The following is a 22,288-nucleotide window of genomic DNA, read 5'->3' on the forward strand; positions in this document are numbered from 1 at the left end:
GTGTCGACTCTTCCAGACAAAGTTTACCATCCCGCCCGCCATGGGAATCGGAGCGGGCAAGGGGCAGACCATGGAATGGTCCGTTGACTTTGGGCGGGATCTAATGGTTTTGGGATGAGCGAGGCTGGAAAATCCTGCCCATGGTTTCCATTAACCTTTTCCCAGCTTAACTAAATCATTTACATACATGTACATGCGCGCGCGCGCACACACACACACACACACACACACACACACATACACATGCACATATACACACACACATACATACACATATATACATATACATACACACGCGTATACATACACACACACATACATACACACGTACACGCACACACGTACACGCACACGTACACGCACACGTACACGCACACGTACACGCACACGTACACACACACACGCACACACACATACATACACACACACACACGCACACACGTACACGTACATACACGCACACGTACACGCGCACACGTACACGCGCACACGTACACGCGCACACGTACACGCGCACACGTACACGCGCACACGTACACGCGCACACGTACACGTGCACATATACATACACACATACATGCACGCACATGTGTACACACACACGTACATGTACACGCACATACACATACACACACGTACACGCTCTTGTACACGCTCTCGTACATATGCAGGCACATACATACACACATACATACACACACGCACGTATGCACGTACGCACGCATGCACACATATACATGCGTACACATGTACACACACATATACAGACACACACACCTTTACAAAATAACACAATATTCCCCAAGGAAATCTTTAAAAATTGATTCCAACAAATGTATAATTGCACAGAATCACGAGCGCATGAATCAGTAAAGCGTTATTCATTTACACAATCTTTCAGAGTTAATTTGTATTTGAATGTTTAATTTGACGAGCGGATCAGGGCAGCAGGTGCAAGGGAACACCATCATCTCCAAGTTCTCTTCCGCCGAACGCACCATCCTGGCCTGAACATTTATTAACTACTTTGTAATTGTTGACTAATTGAAATTTTAAAAATCCCTCACTGACAGCTGAAATGCTGACCTTCCCCGTGACACCCATATCCTGCAGTTGAATACAGTGATGAAAGATGAACTCGGCTTCCAGTGTGAATGCATTGCAAAGGCAAGCTAAGGGTTGGCCGTGTATATTTCAATGATGACAGTGAGAGAAGCATGAAGATTAGAAAAGGGCTTGATTCTTGGGCTCACCTGAGTGGGGGTGGGGGTTGGGGGGGGGTTGGGGTTGGGGTTGGGGGGGGGGGGGGGGGGGGGGAGATCAGCAGAGCCAGTGCTACAGACACAGAGGCTATTTTGCTCTTTCAAAATGGAGTACAGGAAAGCAACACATTAGCTGAATGATGATTGGACGGGATGAATTGCGGGCATGCTGTGAAGCTGACACCAGGCTGACTGACTGCACAATCCCAACGTGTCCTAGTGCCTGCTTTCCGTTTGCACTTGCCCTATATGTGACTCCATTCCCACGCCATGGGATTGACTCTTCGTACGGGTGAGAATAACTACAGATGGGTAAAAAATGCAACTCTGCCAGTGTTGGGCAAATTCACAGCCACATGGGTACAATCCTGTCAACACACTGAACTGAATCACCAGCTGGTGTGGAGTTGGTTAAGGGAGGAATGTTGGCCCAGCACGAGGGAAAGCCGAGTGCTGCAGCAGCAAAGCCACACTGACTGAGCCTTGGTTAATGTGGTGCAGACACACCCTGTCATTTCAGAAAGTCTCAGCCTCTGTAATCTCTGGCAATTTGCAGTCACCAATGGAAGCCATAGATACATGAGTTATAGCAACCAATCAGATTAACCCTCCAGGATATTCCTGCAGTTTGTAATTAGCTGTATCGATGCTGACACAGCTAATGTTGATGAGGGATTTAATTCCCATATTCTTTCCCAGTCTGATAGAGCTTTGGACCTGAAGATATTCCCTGGAAAGTTCACCGGGGGCATGAGTTTATGCAGCTCCTATCAGGGTGCCCGAAGCACTTTCTCAGTAACGTTGTCATTCTTAATGTGTCATTCCTAGTGTCCTGTAAGCTTTGTAAAGTTTATTTATTAGTCACAAGTAAGGCTTATATTAACACTAATGAAATTACTGTGAAATTCCCCTGATCGCCACAGTCCGGCACCTGTTTGGGTCAATGCACCGAACCAGCAGGTCTTTCAGACTGTGGGAGGAAACCGGAGCACCCGGAGGAAACCCACGCAGGGGTTTGGTTTTGTGAGGGATGAGATCAGTAAGAGGCACAATTAGTAGGAGAGAGCACAACCTGAGTGAGACGGTCCGAGTGAGTATGTTTTGGAATTTGGATCAAAGTGGGATATCAGTGCAGAGGGGAAAGAGGTGTTCTTTTGCTTTCTGACTCTAGCTGTGGGTGTAGCTATCTGGTATCTGATGAGCATCTAGTTAGTGTTTAAGGTTTATTCCATTCCTAAGGTTTAAAATGGTAGAGGAACTGTTCTTTTGTAAGTTGAAAATATGTAAAAAGCACCACAATTGGGTAGCACAGTGGTTAGCACTGCTGCCTCACAGCGCCAGGGACCCGGGTTCAATTCCCGGTGGCACAGTGGTTAGCACTGCTGCCTCACAGCGCCAGGGACCCGGGTTCAATTCCCGGTGGCACAGTGGTTAGCACTGCTGCCTCACAGCGCCAGGGACCCGGGTTCAATTCCCGGTGGCACAGTGGTTAGCACTGCTGCCTCACAGCGCCAGGGACCCGGGTTCAATTCCCGGTGGCACAGTGGTTAGCACTGCTGCCTCACAGCGCCAGGGACCCGGGTTCAATTCCCGGTGGCACAGTGGTTAGCACTGCTGCCTCACAGCGCCAGGGACCCGGGTTCAATTCCCGGTGGCACAGTGGTTAGCACTGCTGCCTCACAGCGCCAGGGACCCGGGTTCAATTCCCGGTGGCACAGTGGTTAGCACTGCTGCCTCACAGCGCCAGGGACCCGGGTTCAATTCCCGGTGGCACAGTGGTTAGCACTGCTGCCTCACAGCGCCAGGGACCCGGGTTCAATTCCCGGTGGCACAGTGGTTAGCACTGCTGCCTCACAGCGCCAGGGACCCGGGTTCAATTCCCGGTGGCACAGTGGTTAGCACTGCTGCCTCACAGCGCCAGGGACCCGGGTTCAATTCCCGGTGGCACAGTGGTTAGCACTGCTGCCTCACAGCGCCAGGGACCCGGGTTCAATTCCCGGTGGCACAGTGGTTAGCACTGCTGCCTCACAGCGCCAGGGACCCGGGTTCAATTCCCGGTGGCACAGTGGTTAGCACTGCTGCCTCACAGCGCCAGGGACCCGGGTTCAATTCCCGGTGGCACAGTGGTTAGCACTGCTGCCTCACAGCGCCAGGGACCCGGGTTCAATTCCCGGTGGCACAGTGGTTAGCACTGCTGCCTCACAGCGCCAGGGACCCGGGTTCAATTCCCGGTAGCACAGTGGTTAGCACCGCTGCCTCACAGCGCCAGGGACCCGGGTTCAATTCCCGGTGGCACAGTGGTTAGCACCGCTGCCTCACAGCGCCAGGGACCCGGGTTCAATTCCCGGTGGGTCAGTGTCTGTGTGGAGTTTGCACATTCTCCCCATGTCTGCATGGGTTTCCTCCGGGTGCTCCGGTTTCCTCCCACAGTCCGAAAGAGGTGCATTGACTCGAATAGGCACCGGAGTGTGGCGACTAGGGGATTTTCACAGTAACTTCACTGAGGTGTTAGTGTAAACCTACTTGTGACTAATAAATAAACTTTACTTTAAATAATTTAATCAAGTAATTATTTGCAACACATTAGGGGTGACAGAGCAGTGACGTGTCGCGGCTGCAGCACGTGGGAACTCCTGGGTAACATTGTGACCCGGGACAAACACGCCTGCAGTAAGTGTCTGTGGCTCAAGGAGCTTCAGCTCAGAGTCAGCGAGCTGGAGGCTGAGCTGCAGACAGTGCGACACCAGTGAGGGAGAGAGTTACCTGGATGCCTTGTTTCTGGAGGCGGTCAAACCCCTCAGGATAGAATCTTCTGGTTTGTAAAGTGGTCAGTGTCAGGAGGGCGTGAGTGGAGCTGAGGCAGGTAAGGGGAGCCAGAGGGCAGGAGTGTCAGCCTCTGTAATTGGCCAACAGGTGTGAGGCTCTCTCAGCTTGTTTGGATGAGAGTGAGGGGCTGCAGGCTGGATGAGCTGCCTGTCCCTGGATGCATTCAAATGGAAAGCACGCAAGAATGTCGTGGACGTAGTGGACAGTTTAGTCAGGGGGATTTAATGCCTGCCCAGTGCCAGAGTCTGGAAATCTGCTGCCGTTTGCAGACACTTAAGGAAAGAGTTTATGGCTCACCACAGAGAAATATCCCAGTGGGAAAGGAGGATTAGGAAGGGGTTAAATCCCCATGGTTAACCAAGGAAGCTGAGGCTAGAATTAAACTGAAAGAAAAAAACATAAAATGTGGCAAAGATTAGTGGTGAACCAGAGGAAGTTTAAAAAAAAACAACAAAAGATGACCAGAAACACAATAAAGAGCGAGAAGATAAACTGAGAACAAATGAGCAAATAATATAAAAATGGGCAAAGATACCTTCTTGAAATATATAAAAAAGGGGAAGAGGTCAAAGTGAACAGAGGCCCCTTAGAAAATGAGACTGGGGAAATAATGGGGAACCAGGAAATGGCAGAGGAGTTAAATAAATAAAGGAGTTTAAATAAAGTAAATCGGTGGAAAATTCCTAAAATACTAAATAACCAAGTGGCAAAAGGGAGGAGGAGATGAACACAATAACTACCACTGGAGAAAAAGTACTAGGGGAATGAATGGGGCTAACGGCCGACGGCTAACGGGCGGCACGGTAGCACAGTGGTTAGCACTGCTGCTTCACAGCTCCAGGGTCCCGGGTTCGATTCCCGGCTCGGGTCACTGTCTGTGTGGAGTTTGCACATTCTCCTCGTGTCTGCGTGGGTTTCCTCCGGGTGCTCCGGTTTCCTCCCACAGTCCAAAGATGTGCGGGTTAGGTTGATTGGCTAGGTTAAACAAATTGCCCCTTAGAGTCCTGGGATGCGTAGGTTAAAGGGATTAGCGGGTAAAGTATGTAGGGGTAGGGCCTGGGTGGGATTGTGGTCGGTGCAGACTCGATGGGCCGAATGGCCTCCTTCTGCACTGTAGGGTTTCTATGATTTCTATGATGATAAAGCCCCTGGGTCGTATCCTAGAATATCAAAGGAAGTAGCAGGTGATAGGGAAGGCAAATGGAATGTTGGCCAAGGAAATGGAATCTTGCTAAAACTATACAAGGCACTAATCAGACCACACCTAGAATATTGTGAACAGTTTTGGTCCCCTTATCTAAGGATAGATATACTGGCATTGGAGGCAGTCCAGAGAAGGTTAACTAGGCTGATCCTGGGTATGGAGGGATTTTATTATGAGGAGAGGTTGAGGAGGTTGGGCCTGTACTCATTGGAGTTTAGAAGAATGAGAGACGGCTTTATTGAGTCATATAGAATTCTCAGGGGGTTTGACAGGGTAGATGCTGAGAGATTTATTCCCCTTGTGGGAGAGCCTAGGACCAGAGAGCAGAATCTCAGAGTGACAGTGGTGTCTTAGACAGATGAGGAGGAAATTGTGGAATTCTTTACCGCAGAGGGCCGTAGAGACTGGGGCATTCAGTATGTTCAAGGCTGAGATAGACAGGTTTTTAATCAGTGAGGGAATTAAGGACAAGGCGGGAAAGTGGAGTTGGGGATTATCACATCAGACCAGTCATGATCTCATTGAATGGTGGAGCAACTCAATGGGCCAAATGGCCTACTTCTGCTCCTATGTCTTATGGAGGGGGAGGGGAACAGGAGGCAAGTAGAGAATAAAGAAATAGGGATGGACTGGGATGAAGGCGGGGAGATGGGGTCAGGGGGGAGGGGAGGTGGGTTCGGAGAGGGAGGTTCGGGGAGGTAGGGTCGGGGGGGGTGCTCGGGGAGGGGGGTTGGAAGGGGAGGTGGGATCGGGGGGGGGAGGGGGGGCTCTGGGACGGGGTGATAGATGATGAGAAATTGTTGAGCAAATTGGGCTCGGCAGTGAGGACAGGAAGTGTGAATCTTAGTACAAATCCTGTATCAAACCTCCACCAGACGGTCAGCTTTATCAGGCTGATGGTGAGAAGCATTTGCAGAAATGTCTAAGAAAATACCCTTCAGTCCCGCCGAGTTCAGCAAGCGGTTCCTCGTTACGGTGCACAGGATTCTGTAAAAGAGACTGACCTCATTTTCATCCTTCATATTTCATCAAGACTTCATCATCCAAAACTGCACGAAAATTCACCCACCCAGCCTCCTCCACAAACTCCAGCTCCCACCCCCAAACCCCGACCTCTCACCCCCAAACCCCAACCTCTCACCCCCAAACCCCGACCTCTCACCCCAAACCCTCACCCCCAAACCCTGACCTCTCTCACCCAAATCCTGACCCCTCACCCTAAATCCCGACCTCCCACCCCTAAACCCTGACCTCACACCCCTAAACCCTGACCTCACACCCCTAAACCCTGACCTCTCACTCCTAAACCCTGACCTCTCACTCCTAAACCCTGACCTCTCACCCCCAAACCCTGACCTCCCACCCCCCAAACCCTGACCTCCCACCCCCCAAACCCTGACCTCCCACCCCCCAAACCCTGACCTCCCACCCCCCCAAACCCCGACCTCCCACCCCCAACCTCCCACCCCCCTCAAACCCCGACCTCCCACTCCGTCAGTAACTCAAAGAACAAAGAAAATTATAGCACAGGAACAGGCCCTTCGGCCCTTCAAGCCTGCACTGACCATGCTGCCTGACTTAACTAAAACCCTCTACCCTTCCGGGGACCATATCCCTCTATTCCCATCTCATTCATGTACTTGTCAAGACGCCCCTGGAAAATCACTACCATACCTGCTTCCACTACCTCTCCCCCGGCAACGAGTTCCAGGCACCCACTACTCTCTGTGTAAAAGATCTGCCTCGTACATCTCCTTTAAAGCTTTCCCCTCACATCTTAAACCTATGCCCCCTAGTAATTGACTCTTCCACCCTGGGAAAAAGCTTCTGACTATCCACTCTGTCCATGCCCCTCATAATCTTGTAGACCTCTATCAGGTCTCCCCTCAACCTCCGTCCCTCCAGTGAGAACAAACCAGGTTTCTCCAACCTCTCCTCATAGCTAATGCCCTCCATACCAGGCAACATCCTGGCAAATCTTTTCTGTACCCTCTCCAAAGCCTCGAGCCAGCCCACTGACATGTCTCCATCCAGGATGAAGGATTTGATACCTGCTGTGGTTAACAGTCATTTGCCGAGATTAGGTCCAGCTTGCTGGGTTGAATCACGGGTCTGTTATCACAGGGAGGGAGGTAATGGGCGGCACAGTGGTTAGCACTGCTGCCTCACAGCGCCAGGGACCTGGGTTCGATTCCCGGCTTGGGTCACTGCCTGCACGTTCTCCCCGTGTCTGCGTGGGTTTCCTCCGGGTGCTCCAGTTTCCTCCCACGGTCCAGAGATGTGCTGGTTAGGTGCATTGGCCATGCTAAATTCTCCCTCAGTGGACCCGAACAGGCGCAGGAGTGTGGCGACGAGGGGATTTTCACAGTAACTTCATTGCAGTGTTAATGTAAGCCTACTTGTGACAATAATAAATAAATAATACTGGTTCCTGCCCATTGGTGCAATCTCCAATCATTCAACCCACTGACCCTGACTGTAAAGCATTTCTGTTGTCTTTTTTTCAAAGGCTTGGTCTGGATTTTATTGTTCTTTAGACTTCTGACAAACATGCCTTTAAGGACTCTAATTTCATGCCACACTTACAGTGATGACAGAGTTTCTTTAATTTGAGAATATAATCTGTAACAGCCTCTGGGCAACTACTTCCTGTCAGGCAATGTAACTCTGGGTGGAATCTCAGTTGTGCCATAATGTGATCCAGAATCTCATTAATTTCAGCTTGGAGAATAACCTGGAATATCTCAGGCTGAGTCTGCCTGCTCTGAGTCGCGGTTACTGCGAGTCTGGGGATGTTGAGAAATGAAACCCTAATTCCGAACCCCATGAATTGAGATAGGAATTCCCAGAATTCTTGTCTCTATTCACTGGAGCCTAGAAAGTGGCCATTGGGCCCATTAAGCTTGTGCCAGCTGTATTATTGATGTAATCCGATCTGATTTATAGAATCCCTCCAGAGCAGAAGGAGGCCATTCGGCCCATCGAGTCTGCACCGACCGCAATCCCACCCAGGCCCTATTCCCGTAACCCCACATATTTACCCCTGCTAATCCTCCTGATGCTCGGGGCAATTTAGCACAGCCAACCGACCTAACATGCACATCTCTGGACTGTGGGAGGAAACCGGAGCACCCGGCGGAAACCCATGCAGACATGGGGAGAATGTACAAACTCCACACACTGACCCGAGGCCGGAATTGAACCCAGGCGCCTGGCGCTGTGAAGCAGCAGTGCTAACCACTGAGCCACCCCTAATTCCCATGTCCTCTATATTTGTACTTTGAGAAGCACCCCCTTATTTATGGTTTGAGTCTCTGCCTCAGCATCCTTGTGAGGAAGGTTCTTGCTCCAGTCCCCCTGTCCACCCCCTGCTTGTGTAATCCTGGATTCCTCAGGTCAGGAACACTCAGTGCTGTGGGCAGCAACTCACACACATGGACATCCAACGCTCAGGCCCAGTCTGATCCCACACACCTCCTGCTGGTTACTTACTGAACTGCACCTGCTGGGAGCTGCCTTTCACCCGGCTGCAAATCCCCATTGAAACCTCTTGTGAGATTCTGAGCTGAGGAATGAGATGAAAGCAGAGCTCAGGGAAGGGGGTCCGAGGTGCTGGGTTTTCCCCTGCCCTGACCTCGCGGTGATTCCAGTTCAAGCCCTTTGATCCTGCACCAGTTTTATTAGAAAGCTCTTGACCTGTATCTTTGATCTTTTCAATGCCTGCTTCCAGAGGGCCTGAAACTCAGGCAGAACGGAATGAGGGGCTTGGGGTCAGTTTTAAACATTGCTGATGTCAATGACTGGGCCACTCAGGCTTGTTTAGATTCTCTCTCTCTCCTCTCCACATCAAACACATGGACAGACTCTCTCACCTCTTCAAAGCTTCGGCTGATCCCACCATCTCCTCACAATCCTCTGCTCCTTCCTCATTCCTAAGTGTCGGTTTTGTTCTCTTGGAGCTTTGAACTTCAGTACCCACCCTCGTCCCTGTATCCTTACTGACCCCCCCCTCCCCGCCCTGACCTCTCCCCGCCACACGGTCCGAGATTGCCTAAAAGCAGCAAAACAAAGATCCACGAAGGCCGAGTGGACAGTTTAAAATTTAAGAGAGACACTTCAGCAGAGAATGGAAGTGGCGAGCGTTCCTGCTCCTGTTCACACACCGACCTGTGTTGTCCCCATCACAACACAGGGCAAGTGCAGGGAAATGGGATTAGGTGGGGGTTCAGGTGTTTCTCATGTCAGTGCAGACGCCCATTTCAGACCAGCACTCCCCCACATACCCTCACTCCTGTTCATAGGTCAGAGTTGAGGGTGCAGTCGCCTATCCAGGCTGTCACACCCAATAGCCAACACCGACAAGTGAGTCACCCAGTCCTGGATTCAAAATCCAAACTGACACTCGCAGTCCAACACCAAGGCAGTGCTGCACTGTCAGAGGGTCAGTGTTGAGGGAGTGCTGCACTGTCAGAGGGTCAGTACCGAGGGAGTGCCGCACTGTCAGGGGGTCAGTACTGAGGGAGCGCCGCACCGTCAGAGGGTCAGTACCGAGGGAGTGCCGCACTGTCAGAGGGTCAGTACTGAGGGAGTGCGGCACTGTCAGAGGGTCAGTACTGAGGGAGTGCCGCACTGTCAGAGGGTCAGTACTGAGGGAGTGCCGCACTGTCAGAGGGTCAGTACTGAGGGAGTGCCGCACTGTCGGAGGGTCAGTACTGAGGGAGTGCCGCACTGTCAGAGGGTCAGTACTGAGGGAGTGCTGCACTGTCAGAGGGTCAGTACTGAGGGAGTGCCGCACTGTCAGAGGGTCAGTACCGAGGGAGTGCTGCACTGTCAGAGGGTCAGTACTGAGGGAGTGCCGCACTGTCAGAGGGTCAGTACTGAGGGAGTGCTGCACTGTCAGAGGGTCAGTACTGAGGGAGTGCTGCACTGTCAGAGGGTCAGTACCGAGGGAGTGCCGCACTGTCAGAGGGTCAGTACTGAGGGAGTGCCGCACTGTCAGAGGGTCAGTACTGAGGGAGTGCCGCACTGTCAGAGGGTCAGTACTGAGGGAGTGCCGCACTGTCAGAGGGTCAGTACTGAGGGAGCGCTGCACTGTCAGAGGGTCAGTACTGAGGGAGTGCCGCACTGTCAGAGGGTCAGTACTGAGGGAGTGCCGCACTGTCAGAGGGTCAGTGCTGAGGGAGTGCCGCACTGTCAGAGGGTCAGTACTGAGGGAGTGCCGCACTGTCAGAGGGTCAGTACCGAGGGAGTGCTGCACTGTCAGAGGGTCAGTACTGAGGGAGTGCCGCACTGTCAGAGGGTCAGTACTGAGGGAGTGCTGCACTGTCAGAGGGTCAGTACTGAGGGAGTGCTGCACTGTCAGAGGGTCAGTACCGAGGGAGTGCCGCACTGTCAGAGGGTCAGTACTGAGGGAGTGCCGCACTGTCAGAGGGTCAGTACTGAGGGAGTGCCGCACTGTCAGAGGGTCAGTACTGAGGGAGTGCCGCACTGTCAGAGGGTCAGTACTGAGGGAGCGCTGCACTGTCAGAGGGTCAGTACTGAGGGAGTGCCGCACTGTCAGAGGGTCAGTACTGAGGGAGTGCCGCACTGTCAGAGGGTCAGTACTGAGGGAGTGCCGCACTGTCAGAGGGTCAGTACTGAGGGAGTGCCGCACTGTCAGAGGGTCAGTACTGAGGGAGCGCCGCACCGTCAGAGGGTCAGTACCGAGGGAGTGCCGCACTGTCAGAGGGTCAGTGCTGAGGGAGTGCCGCACTGTCAGAGGGTCAGTACTGAGGGAGTGCCGCACTGTCAGAGGGTCATTACTGAGGGAGTGCTGCACTGTCAGAGGGTCAGTACTGAGGGAGTGCCGCACTGTCAGAGGGTCAGTACTGAGGGAGCGCCGCACCGTCAGAGGGTCAGTACCGAGGGAGTGCCGCACTGTCAGAGGGTCAGTACTGAGGGAGCGCTGCACTGTCAGAGGGTCAGTACTGAGGGAGTGCCGCACTGTCAGAGGGTCAGTACTGAGGGAGTGCCGCACTGTCAGAGGGTCAGTACTGAGGGAGTGCCGCACTGTCAGAGGGTCAGTACTGAGGGAGTGCCGCACTGTCAGAGGGTCAGTGCTGAGGGAGTGCCGCACTGTCAGAGGGTCAGTACTGAGGGAGTGCCGCACTGTCAGAGGGTCAGTGCTGAGGGAGTGCCGCACTGTCAGAGGGTCAGTACTGAGGGAGTGCCGCACTGTCAGAGGGTCAGTACTGAGTGAGTGCCGCACTGTCAGAGGGTCAGTACTGAGGGAGTGCCGCACTGTCAGAGGGTCAGTACTGAGGGAGTGCCGCACTGTCAGAGGGTCAGTACTAAGGGAGTGCCGCACTGTCAGAGGGTCAGTACTGAGGGAGCGCTGCACTGTCAGAGGGTCAGTACTGAGGGAGTGCCGCACTGTCAGAGGGTCAGTACTGAGGGAGTGCCGCACTGTCAGAGGGTCAGTACTGAGGGAGTGCCGCACTGTCAGAGGGTCAGTACTGAGGGAGTGCCGCACTGTCAGAGGGTCAGTGCTGAGGGAGTGCCGCACTGTCAGAGGGTCAGTACTGAGGGAGTGCCGCACTGTCAGAGGGTCAGTACTGAGGGAGTGCCGCACTGTCAGAGGGTCAGTACTGAGGGAGTGCCGCACTGTCAGAGGGTCAGTACTGAGTGAGTGCCGCACTGTCAGAGGGTCAGTACTGAGGGAGTGCTGCACTGTCAGAGGGTTAGTGCTGAGGGAGTGCTGCACTGTCAGAGGGTCAGTACTGAGGGAGTGCCGCACTGTCAGAGGGTCAGTACTGAGGGAGTGCTGCACTGTCAGAGGGTTAGTGCTGAGGGAGTGCTGCACTGTCAGAGGGTCAGTACTGAGGGAGTGCCGCACTGTCAGAGGGTCAGTACTGAGGGAGTGCCGCACTGTCAGAGGGTCAGTACTGAGGGAGTGCTGCACTGTCAGAGGGTTAGTGCTGAGGGAGTGCCGCACTGTCAGAGGGTCAGTACTGAGGGAGTGCCGCACTGTCAGAGGGTCAGTACTGAGGGAGTGCTGCACTGTCAGAGGGTCAGTACTGAGGGAGTGCCGCACTGTCAGAGGGTCAGTGCTGAGGGAGTGCCGCACTGTCAGAGGGTCAGTACTGAGGGAGTGCCGCACTGTCAGAGGGTCAGTACTGAGGGAGTGCTGCACTGTCAGAGGGTTAGTGCTGAGGGAGTGCTGCACTGTCAGAGGGTCAGTACTGAGGGAGTGCCGCACTGTCAGAGGGTCAGTACTGAGGGAGTGCTGCACTGTCAGAGGGTTAGTGCTGAGGGAGTGCCGCACTGTCAGAGGGTCAGTACTAGGGAGTGCCGCACTGTCAGAGGGTCAGTACTGAGGGAGTGCCGCACTGTCAGAGGGTCAGTACTGAGGGAGTGCCGCACTGTCAGAGGGTCAGTACTGAGGGAGTGCCGCACTGTCAGAGGGTCAGTACTGAGGGAGTGCCGCACTGTCAGAGGGTCAGTACTGAGGGAGTGCCGCACTGTCAGAGGGTCAGTACTGAGGGAGTGCCGCACTGTCAGAGGGTCAGTACTGAGGGAGTGCCGCACTGTCAGAGGGTCAGTACTGAGGGAGTGCCGCACTGTCAGAGGGTCAGTACTGAGGGAGTGCCGCACTGTCAGAGGGTCAGTACTGAGGGAGTGCCACACTGTCAGAGGGTCAGTACTGAGAGAGTGCCGCACTGTCAGAGGGTCAGTACTGAGGGAGTGCCGCACTGTCAGAGGGTCAGTACTGAGGGAGTGCCGCACTGTCAGAGGGTCAGTACTGAGGGAGCGCCGCACCGTCAGAGGGTCAGTACCGAGGGAGTGCCGCACTGTCAGAGGGTCAGTGCTGAGGGAGTGCCGCACTGTCAGAGGGTCAGTACTGAGGGAGTGCCGCACTGTCAGAGGGTCATTACTGAGGGAGTGCTGCACTGTCAGAGGGTCAGTACTGAGGGAGTGCCGCACTGTCAGAGGGTCAGTACTGAGGGAGCGCCGCACCGTCAGAGGGTCAGTACCGAGGGAGTGCCGCACTGTCAGAGGGTCAGTACTGAGGGAGTGCCGCACTGTCAGAGGGTCAGTACTGAGGGAGTGCCGCACTGTCAGAGGGTCAGTACTGAGGGAGTGCCGCACTGTCAGAGGGTCAGTACTGAGGGAGTGCCGCACTGTCAGAGGGTCAGTACTGAGGGAGTGCCGCACTGTCAGAGGGTCAGTGCTGAGGGAGTGCCGCACTGTCAGAGGGTCAGTACTGAGGGAGTGCCGCACTGTCAGAGGGTCAGTACTGAGGGAGTGCCGCACTGTCAGAGGGTCAGTACTGAGGGAGTGCCGCACTGTCAGAGGGTCAGTGCTGAGGGAGTGCCGCACTGTCAGAGGGTCAGTACTGAGGGAGTGCCGCACTGTCAGAGGGTCAGTACTGAGTGAGTGCCGCACTGTCAGAGGGTCAGTACTGAGGGAGTGCTGCACTGTCAGAGGGTCAGTGCTGAGGGAGTGCTGCACTGTCAGAGGGTCAGTACTGAGGGAGTGCCGCACTGTCAGAGGGTCAGTACTGAGGGAGTGCTGCACTGTCAGAGGGTTAGTGCTGAGGGAGTGCTGCACTGTCAGAGGGTCAGTACTGAGGGAGTGCCGCACTGTCAGAGGGTCAGTACTGAGGGAGTGCCGCACTGTCAGAGGGTCAGTACTGAGGGAGTGCTGCACTGTCAGAGGGTTAGTGCTGAGGGAGTGCCGCACTGTCAGAGGGTCAGTACTGAGGGAGTGCCGCACTGTCAGAGGGTCAGTACTGAGGGAGTGCTGCACTGTCAGAGGGTCAGTACTGAGGGAGTGCCGCACTGTCAGAGGGTCAGTGCTGAGGGAGTGCCGCACTGTCAGAGGGTCAGTACTGAGGGAGTGCCGCACTGTCAGAGGGTCAGTACTGAGGGAGTGCTGCACTGTCAGAGGGTTAGTGCTGAGGGAGTGCTGCACTGTCAGAGGGTCAGTACTAGGGAGTGCCGCACTGTCAGAGGGTCAGTACTGAGGGAGTGCCGCACTGTCAGAGGGTCAGTACTGAGGGAGTGCCGCACTGTCAGAGGGTCAGTACTGAGGGAGTGCCGCACTGTCAGAGGGTCAGTACTGAGGGAGTGCCGCACTGTCAGAGGGTCAGTACTGAGGGAGTGCCGCACTGTCAGAGGGTCAGTACTGAGGGAGTGCCACACTGTCAGAGGGTCAGTACTGAGGGAGTGCCGCACTGTCAGAGGGTCAGTACTGAGGGAGTGCCGCACTGTCAGAGGGTCAGTACTGAGGGAGTGCCGCACTGTCAGAGGGTCAGTACTGAGGGAGTGCCGCACTGTCAGAGGGTCAGTACTGAGAGAGTGCCGCACTGTCAGAGGGTCAGTACTGAGGGAGTGCCGCACTGTCAGAGGGTCAGTACTGAGGGAGTGCCGCACTGTCAGAGGGTCAGTACTGAGGGAGTGCTGCACTGTCAGAGGGTCAGTGCTGAGGGAGTGCCGCACTGTCAGAGGGTCAGTGCTGAGGGAGTGCCGCACTGTCAGAGGGTCAGTACTGAGGGAGTGCTGCACTGTCAGAGGGTCAGTACTGAGGGAGTGCTGCACTGTCAGAGAGTCAGTACTGAGGGAGTGCCGCACTGTCAGAGGGTCAGTACTGAGGGAGTGCCGCACTGGCCCAGAACGGGAACATGAGGGATGAAGAGAAAAGAAACAGCCAGAGATTTGCGATGATGTTTTATTTTAGATTTGCTCCAGTTTCTAGATTTCTGCGGTGCAGGATTTGCTAACCCGTCACTAAACCATAAACTGAATTCAAGCTACACAGTGTGCAGACACTCACCCACACAGATACCCACACAAACCCACCGAGACAGTGACGCAGAGGTTCTACACTGAGAGACATACAGTCAGCAGTTACACAGACGAGTCTCTGCTATCATTAACGACATCAACAGGGATCCAGCTGGGAGGACATTAGCATTGTGGAAACATGGAAGTGTGAGAGCACAGTAGAAAGTCCCTGTCACACAGGGAATGATACAAGCGGGTGCGTTCTTGATGGGTCGAGTGCGAGTCTCCTTCAGGCCCAGGCCCGGGTCAAGTTCAGGCGCGGTGCTGCTTGATGAAGTTGATCAGCCCATTGGTGGAGCTGTCGTGTGAGGTCACGGTGTCCGAGGAGGCCAGTTCTGGCTCGATCGCTTTAGCGAGTTGTTTACCCAGTTCCACTCTGCAATTAACCAGAAAAAGTCACATCCGGAGAAAGAATCCCCACCTCAAAGCCAACTTTTCCCATTCCTCTCAATTCTCACCACATCTCAGATGGTTCGATTACGGGGGCAAGTGACTCATTTACGATTGTAACACTGGTTTCACAGCCAGCATTTATTTCCCAGGCTTTGGTTACTTAGGGAGACTGGAGAATTTGGGAATGTTTCCTTGGAGCAGAGGGTGGTGTTTAAATTCCTTACGGGTTTGGGTAGTTACTACCTAGAAACTGTTTCCAGTGGCTGGAGGGTTGGTAACTGGACAACAAAGATTGAAGATAATCGGAAAAAGGATCAGGAAAAGGAGGATTAAATATTGACACCCTGACTTCTGATGATCTGGAAGGCGCTGCTTGAAAGGGCAGTGGAAGCAGATTCTATAACAAAAGGGAATAGGCACGGTTGCACAATGATTAGCGCTGCTGCCTCACAGTGCCAGAGTCCCGGGGCGGCACGGTGGCACAGTGGTTAGCAGTGCTGCCTCGCAGCGCCAGGGACCCAGGTTCAATTCCTGGCTTGGGTCACTGTCTGTATGGAGTTTGCATGTTCTCCCCATATCTGCGTGGGTTTCCTCTGGGTGCTCCAGTTTCCTCCCACATTCTGAAAGACGTGCTGGTTAGGTGCATTGACCTGAACAGGATCCGGAGTGCGGCGACTAGGGCAATTTCACAGTAACTGCATTGCAGTGTTAATGTAAGCCTTACTTGTGACTCATAAATAAACTTTACTTTACTTCAGGAGAAATATTCAGGGCTGTGGGGGAGGAGCTGGGGAGTGGGATTAATGGAATAGTTCTTTCAAAGTGCTAGTATAAACAGGATGGACTGAATGGTTGCCTTGAAGGGCTGATCGAATTGAGGTGTGTAAGAATATTAAAAGGATTTGATAAGGTAGAAACAGAGAAATTATTTCCCCTAGTTGGGACAGAACAAGGGGGGAAAATCCGTAAAATGAGAGGCCGGCTGTTCAGGAGTGATGTCAGGAAGTATTTTCCCACACATTCCGGGGAGTGAAAATCTGGGAACTCTCGACTGAAAGAGAAGGGAATGGCTTTGTTTTCATTGGGATTGGATAGTGACAGTGATGGAGAGAAGATCACAGGTCAGCCATTGTCTGAACAAACTTGGGATGCGTAGGTTAGAGGGATTAGCGGGTAAAATATGTGGGGGTAGGGCCTGGGTGGGATTGTGGTCAGTGCAGACTCGATGGGCCGAATGGCCTCCTTCTGCACTGTAGGGATTCTATGATTTCTGGAGGGACCAAACGATTTCCTCCTATTCTCATTTTTAATTGAAGGAAAAGAATGAGGGATATTGTAATTTTGTTGGGTATATTAACCATTCCCAGCCACAGTAACTTTCATTTTACACCTTGGATTCCCCTCCCCATCCCTGAACAGAACTGGGTTCTCACCCCCACTGGTCGTAGCTGTTGATGTCCCAGATGACGCCTTGCACAAAGATCTTGTGTTCGTACATTGCTGTTGAGAATCAAGAGTCAGAATGTTAGAGAGAAGAATGCCCAAAGGAGAATTCCCAATCCCGCTTTCCAATGGGGAATCACACCCACACTGACACACCCAATACTGCCCTGATCCTCGAGACAAAATCCCAATCCGAACCACACACAACACGTGGCTTTGAATGAAGGCAAAGGCAGCTCAGGCTCCTTGCTGGTCAAAAACCCCTCGTTCGCCACGCCGAGAAAGAGAGAGAAAGTCAGTGGGTAAATCTAGCAAGGGATCCAGGCTGGGCAATGGACCGACCAAAGGTCCATCAGCTCTCGGAGGGACTGGAAAATCCCAACCCGAGGCTTCTCGAGATGCCGGTGTCGCTGGCTAGACCAGTATTTATTGCCCATCCTTAATTGCCCTAGAGAAGGTGGTGGTGAGCTGCTGCCTTGAAGCCGCTGCAGTCCATGTGGTGTAGGTACAGCCACAGTGCTGTTAGGGTGGGAGTTGCAGGATTTTGACCCCAGCGACAGTGATGGATGTGTCCACATGCCCTCCCCCAGTCCGATGCTCCACTTACCAATCAGAACTCCCAGGATGTATGGCGTCAGCTTCTTGAAGACGATGGAGTTGGTTGGTCGATTTCCCTCAAAGACCTGTGGCAGTAACGAGAGAAATTGAATCTCTGAGTGCGGGAAAGCTCCAGGTCACTCCCTCAGAGAGCTCGGCTGGGAAGGGACAGCCTCGGGGTCTGTTTGTGATGGTGGGTGGAGTCAAACAGGATTTGAAAAGAATGTTGTGGGGCTGGAATGTTTCTCAGCCGAGAGAAACTGTGTTTAAACCTGCCTGCAGCAACTGTGTACACCAGACTCATATTCAGGAGATGAAAGGGTAATCAAAGTGAGGGGTGTAAGATGATTAAGGCTCCATACAAGATAGAGAGAGAAAAACTGCTTCCTCTGGTGGTGGTGAGGGAGGGGAAGCTGGAGGAGAGGGTGTGGAAGGAGGAGGGGGAGGAGGGACTGGGGGAGTCGAGGGTAAGGGGGCATTAGGCCAGTCAGGGATGGTGTCAGGACACTCTCTCTCATACAAATCTGGAACAGTCTCCCTGCTCCCAAAACTCTGTTCAGACTGGGCTCCAAATGGAAAAAGTCAATATTGTCAATGTTGATGGAGCCTTTCAACCCGGAGTATTAAAGAATACGGCAGAAGTGAGGCCAAGATACGGAGTTAGATAGAGTTCAGAATTGATGTAGTTAATCACAGAACAGGCTGGAAGGGTGACCGGCCTCCTCCTGTTGCTAGGAGAGGGGTGAGAGTTCATTGGCTGCCTCTGACTTGCTGTGCCAGGGCGAGTGTTGAGTGTGAGCTTGATGAGGGCAGGCAGTGTTGGCCGAGGCGCACTCTACCTTGTGAGGAACCAGCTTCTTCAGTTGCTCTCCACTCAGACCGGCAGCTTGCAGTTCTTTGGAAGCTTCGTCCGCTGACTTCCCTTTCATCAAAGCTTCTGTCTGAGCCAGGAAATTAGCGAGGAGAATCTGAGAAATAACACGTCAAAACATTAGCAAGAATAAAGGACTTGCATTACTCTAGCGCCTTGCCTGACCTCGAGACCCTTCAAACTGCTTTACAGCCAGTGCAGTGCTTCCAAACTGTGTCACTGTTGTAATGTAGGAAAAACGGCAGCCAATTTGTGCACAGCAGGATCCCACAAATGGCAATGCGAGAAAGGTCAGATTAGCTGCTCTTTCTCAGTGCTGTTGGTTGGGAGATGGACATTGGGGAAAATTCCCCGGCTTTTCTCTGAAACACCTTTAACCAACTGAGGAGGCAGGAGGCCTTGGGCCCAGAAAGATCTGACAGTGCGGCACTCCCTCTGAACGCCCCTCTGACAGTGCGGCACTCCCTCTGAACGCCCCTCTGACAGTGCGGCACTCCCTCTGAACCGTCCCCCTGACAGTGCGGCACTCCCTCTGAACCGTCCCCCTGACAGTGCGGCACTCCCTCTGAACCGTCCCTCTGACAGTGCGGCACTCCCTCTGAACCGTCCCCCTGACAGTGCGGCACTCCCTCTGAACCGTCCCCCTGACAGTGCGGCACTCCCTCTGAACTGTCCCTCTGACAGTGCGGCACTCCCTCTGAACCGTCCCTCTGACAGAGTCATAGACGTTTACAGCATAGAAACAGGCCCTTCAGCCCAACTTGTCTGTGCTGCCATTTTTTTTAAAAACCTCTAAGCTAATCCCAATTGCCCGCATTTGGCCCATATCTCTCTATACCCATCGTACCCATGTAACTATCTAAATGCTTTTTAAAAGATAAAATTGTACCCACCTCTTCTACTACCTCTGGCAGCTTGTTCCAGACACTCACCACCCTCTGTGTGAAAAAATTGCCCCTCTGGACACTTCTGTATCTCTCCCCTCTCACCTTAAACCTATGCCCTCTAGTTTTAGACTCCCCTACCTTTGGGAAAAGATATTGACTGTCTAGCTTGTCTATGCCCCTCATTATTTTATAGACCTCTATAAGATCACCCCTCAGCCTCCTACGCTCCAGAGAGAAAAGTCCCAGTCTATTCAGCCTCTCCTTATAACTCAAACCATCAAGTCCCGGTAGCATCCTAGTAAATCTTTTCTGCACTCTTTCTAATTTAATAATATCCTTTCTATAATAGGGTGACCAGAACTGTACACAGTATTCCAAGTGTGGCCTTACCAATGTCTTGTACAACTTCAACAAGACGTCCCAACTCCTGTATTCAATGTTCTGACCGATGAAACCAAGCATGCTGAATGTCTTCTTCACCACTCTGTCCACCTGTGACTCCACTTTCAAGGAGCTATGAACATGTACCCCTAGATCTCTTTGTTCTGTAACTCTCCCCAACTCCCTACCATTAACTGAGTAAGTCCTGCCCTGGTTCAATCTACCAAAATGCATCACCTTGCATTTGTCTAAATTAAACTCCATCTGCCATTCGTCAGCCCACTGGCCCAATTGATCAAGATCCCGTTGCAATTGGAGATAACTTTCTTCACTGTCCACTATGCCACCAATCTTGGTGTCATCTGCAAACTTACTAACCATGCCTCCTATGTTCTCATCCAAATCATTAATACAAATGATAAATAACAGTGGGCCCAGCACTGATCCCTGAGGCACACCGATGGTCACAGGCCTCCAGTTTGAAAAAACAACCCTCTACAACGACCCTGAAGCAAATTTTGTATCCATTTAGCTACCTCACCCTGGATCCCGTGAGATTTAACTTTAAATCAGTGCGGCACTTCCTCTGAACCGTCCCTTTGACAGTGCGGCACTCCCTCTGAACTGTCCCTCTGACAGTGTGGCACTCCCTCCGAACTGTCTCTCTTGACAGTGCGGCACTCCCTCAGTACTGACCCTCTGACAATGTAGCACTCCCTCAGTACTGACCCTCTGACAGTGCAGCACTCCCTCAGTACTGACCCTCTGACAGTGCGGCACTCCCTCAGCACTGACCCTCTGACAGTGTGGCACTCCCTCAGCACTGACCCTCTGACAGTGCGGCACTCCCTCAGCACTGACCCTCTGACAGGGGGATCTCACAGGGATCAGTGAGCAGAGATCTGGATTTCAATGATCTGTTTGTTGGGCTTTTGTTCCTGGAATTTAATCTTTAATTCCTCAAAACGTCAGGCCAATCCTGGCAACACAAGGAGCAGGTAGTCGGGAAGAAATCCCAGCAGCCTCTGCTGCAAGAGGGGCTGAATGGCTTCCTCTCTCTCTCTGATTTGACATCAGGAATTAAGCTGAACCGTGTGCGTTACAGAATAGACCAACATGCATGGGGTGGCACGGTGCACAGTGGTTAGCACTGCTGCCTCACAGCACCAGGCTCCCAGGTTCAATTCCTGGCTTGGGTCACTGTCTGTGTGGAGTCCGCACGTTCTCCCCGTGTCTGCGTGGGTTTCCTCCGGGTGCTCTGGTTTCCTCCCACAGTCTGAAAGACGTGCTGGTTAGGTGCATTGGCCATGCTAAATTCTCCCTCGGTGTACCCGAACAGGCGCCACAGTGTGGCGACTTAGGGGATTTCCACAATAACTTCATTGCAGTGTTAATGTAAGCCGACTTGTGACACTAACAAATAAACTTTTAGAAACAGCTGGGAGTTGCCTTAAAGGAAGCTTCTGGAACTGCTCCGCAGACGCTGTCCTTTAGAGGGAGCCATTGTCAAACCTCTGTTTCACCACAAGCCCCTCTGTGAAGGAGGAAGTTGCTTTGAAAACTCAAACTGATTCCAAAACTCTTCACATACAAACCTTTCTCCCTCCGAGACTTTATCCCATTTCCTTTAGAAAGTTACTATTGAATCTGCCCTTTCAGACATTTCGTTCCAGATTTTAACTCATTGCATAGAATAAATTCTCATGTAGCCAATCGCCTTCAAATCTGTGCTCCAGGTTCTCCCACCTACTCTGTCAAACCTTTCATAGCTTTATAACAGTCCTATTGAAGCTCCCCTTAGTCTCTGCTCCTAATCAGCTAACATCCCACTGAACAGCGAACAGACTCGGGGGTTGAATGACCACTTCCTGTTCCAATGTTCTGAGGCTAACAATTCCAACTCTCCAGCCTCATGTTTTCACTTGCTGTGTAGAGAAACAGCTTTGCTTTATGTGAGGGGATCCTTTGGCTGCTTTGACAATTTTGTTAACTGAGACAGGCTTTAATTAGCAAACAAACTGAAGAGTGAAAGGGCGTCAGTAACATTTGCGTGCGATGTCCCTGTCGGTCTTGACTCAGGGGGTCACTCACTTGCTTCAGAGTCGAAGACTCAAGACTTAGTCCAGGAACTTGAGCACAAAGCCTGGGCTGACAATCCAGTGTGATACTGAGGGAGTGCCACATTATTACAGGGGCTGTTTCTCAGGGGGGGGTGTGAAAGATAACATAACCACTGCTTTACAGAGGACGAGGGGCGTTCTTCCTTGCACTACAACCAATATTTATCCCTTACCCAAGAGCACGGAGACGTGAGCTGTTGTGACACTGCTGTTTGTGGGATCTTGCTGTGTACAAATTGGCTGCTGTGTTCCCTACAGTATAAGAATGGCCACACCTTAAGGATACGTCACTGACTGTGAAGCACTTTGGGTTGCCCTGAGGTTATGGAAAATGAGTCTACTGTCCACACTTACCCAGCTCCTCAAGTAAAACACAACAGGATGTTAACTGCTGGGTTGGGCTACAGGTAAGCTTCATTGCATTATAAATGGATACTACCAAAAAAACAGGAAAGCTCAGCCAGTCTCTCCCAGCATTTT

The 22,288-nt window shown here is 52.5% G+C and overlaps 1 protein-coding gene across 1 annotated transcript in view; it reads right to left on the bottom strand.

The window, feature by feature from the left end:
• Positions 1-14,984: 14,984 nt before the first annotated feature.
• The window catches only part of gpib (glucose-6-phosphate isomerase b), a 40,991-nt gene continuing 33,687 nt past the window's right edge, over positions 14,985-22,288 (bottom strand). Inside the window, exons 15-18 of the mRNA XM_078210525.1 lie at positions 18,389-18,517; positions 17,560-17,635; positions 16,943-17,009; positions 14,985-15,492 (exon numbers count right to left, since the gene is read on the bottom strand). Coding sequence (XP_078066651.1) covers positions 15,369-15,492; positions 16,943-17,009; positions 17,560-17,635; positions 18,389-18,517 — 396 coding nt within the window. The 3' untranslated portion in view covers positions 14,985-15,368. The remainder of the gene's footprint in view (positions 15,493-16,942; positions 17,010-17,559; positions 17,636-18,388; positions 18,518-22,288) is intronic.

This window comes from Mustelus asterias, chromosome 4, assembly GCF_964213995.1.
Source record: "Mustelus asterias chromosome 4, sMusAst1.hap1.1, whole genome shotgun sequence".
Classification (NCBI taxonomy): domain Eukaryota; kingdom Metazoa; phylum Chordata; class Chondrichthyes; order Carcharhiniformes; family Triakidae; genus Mustelus; species Mustelus asterias.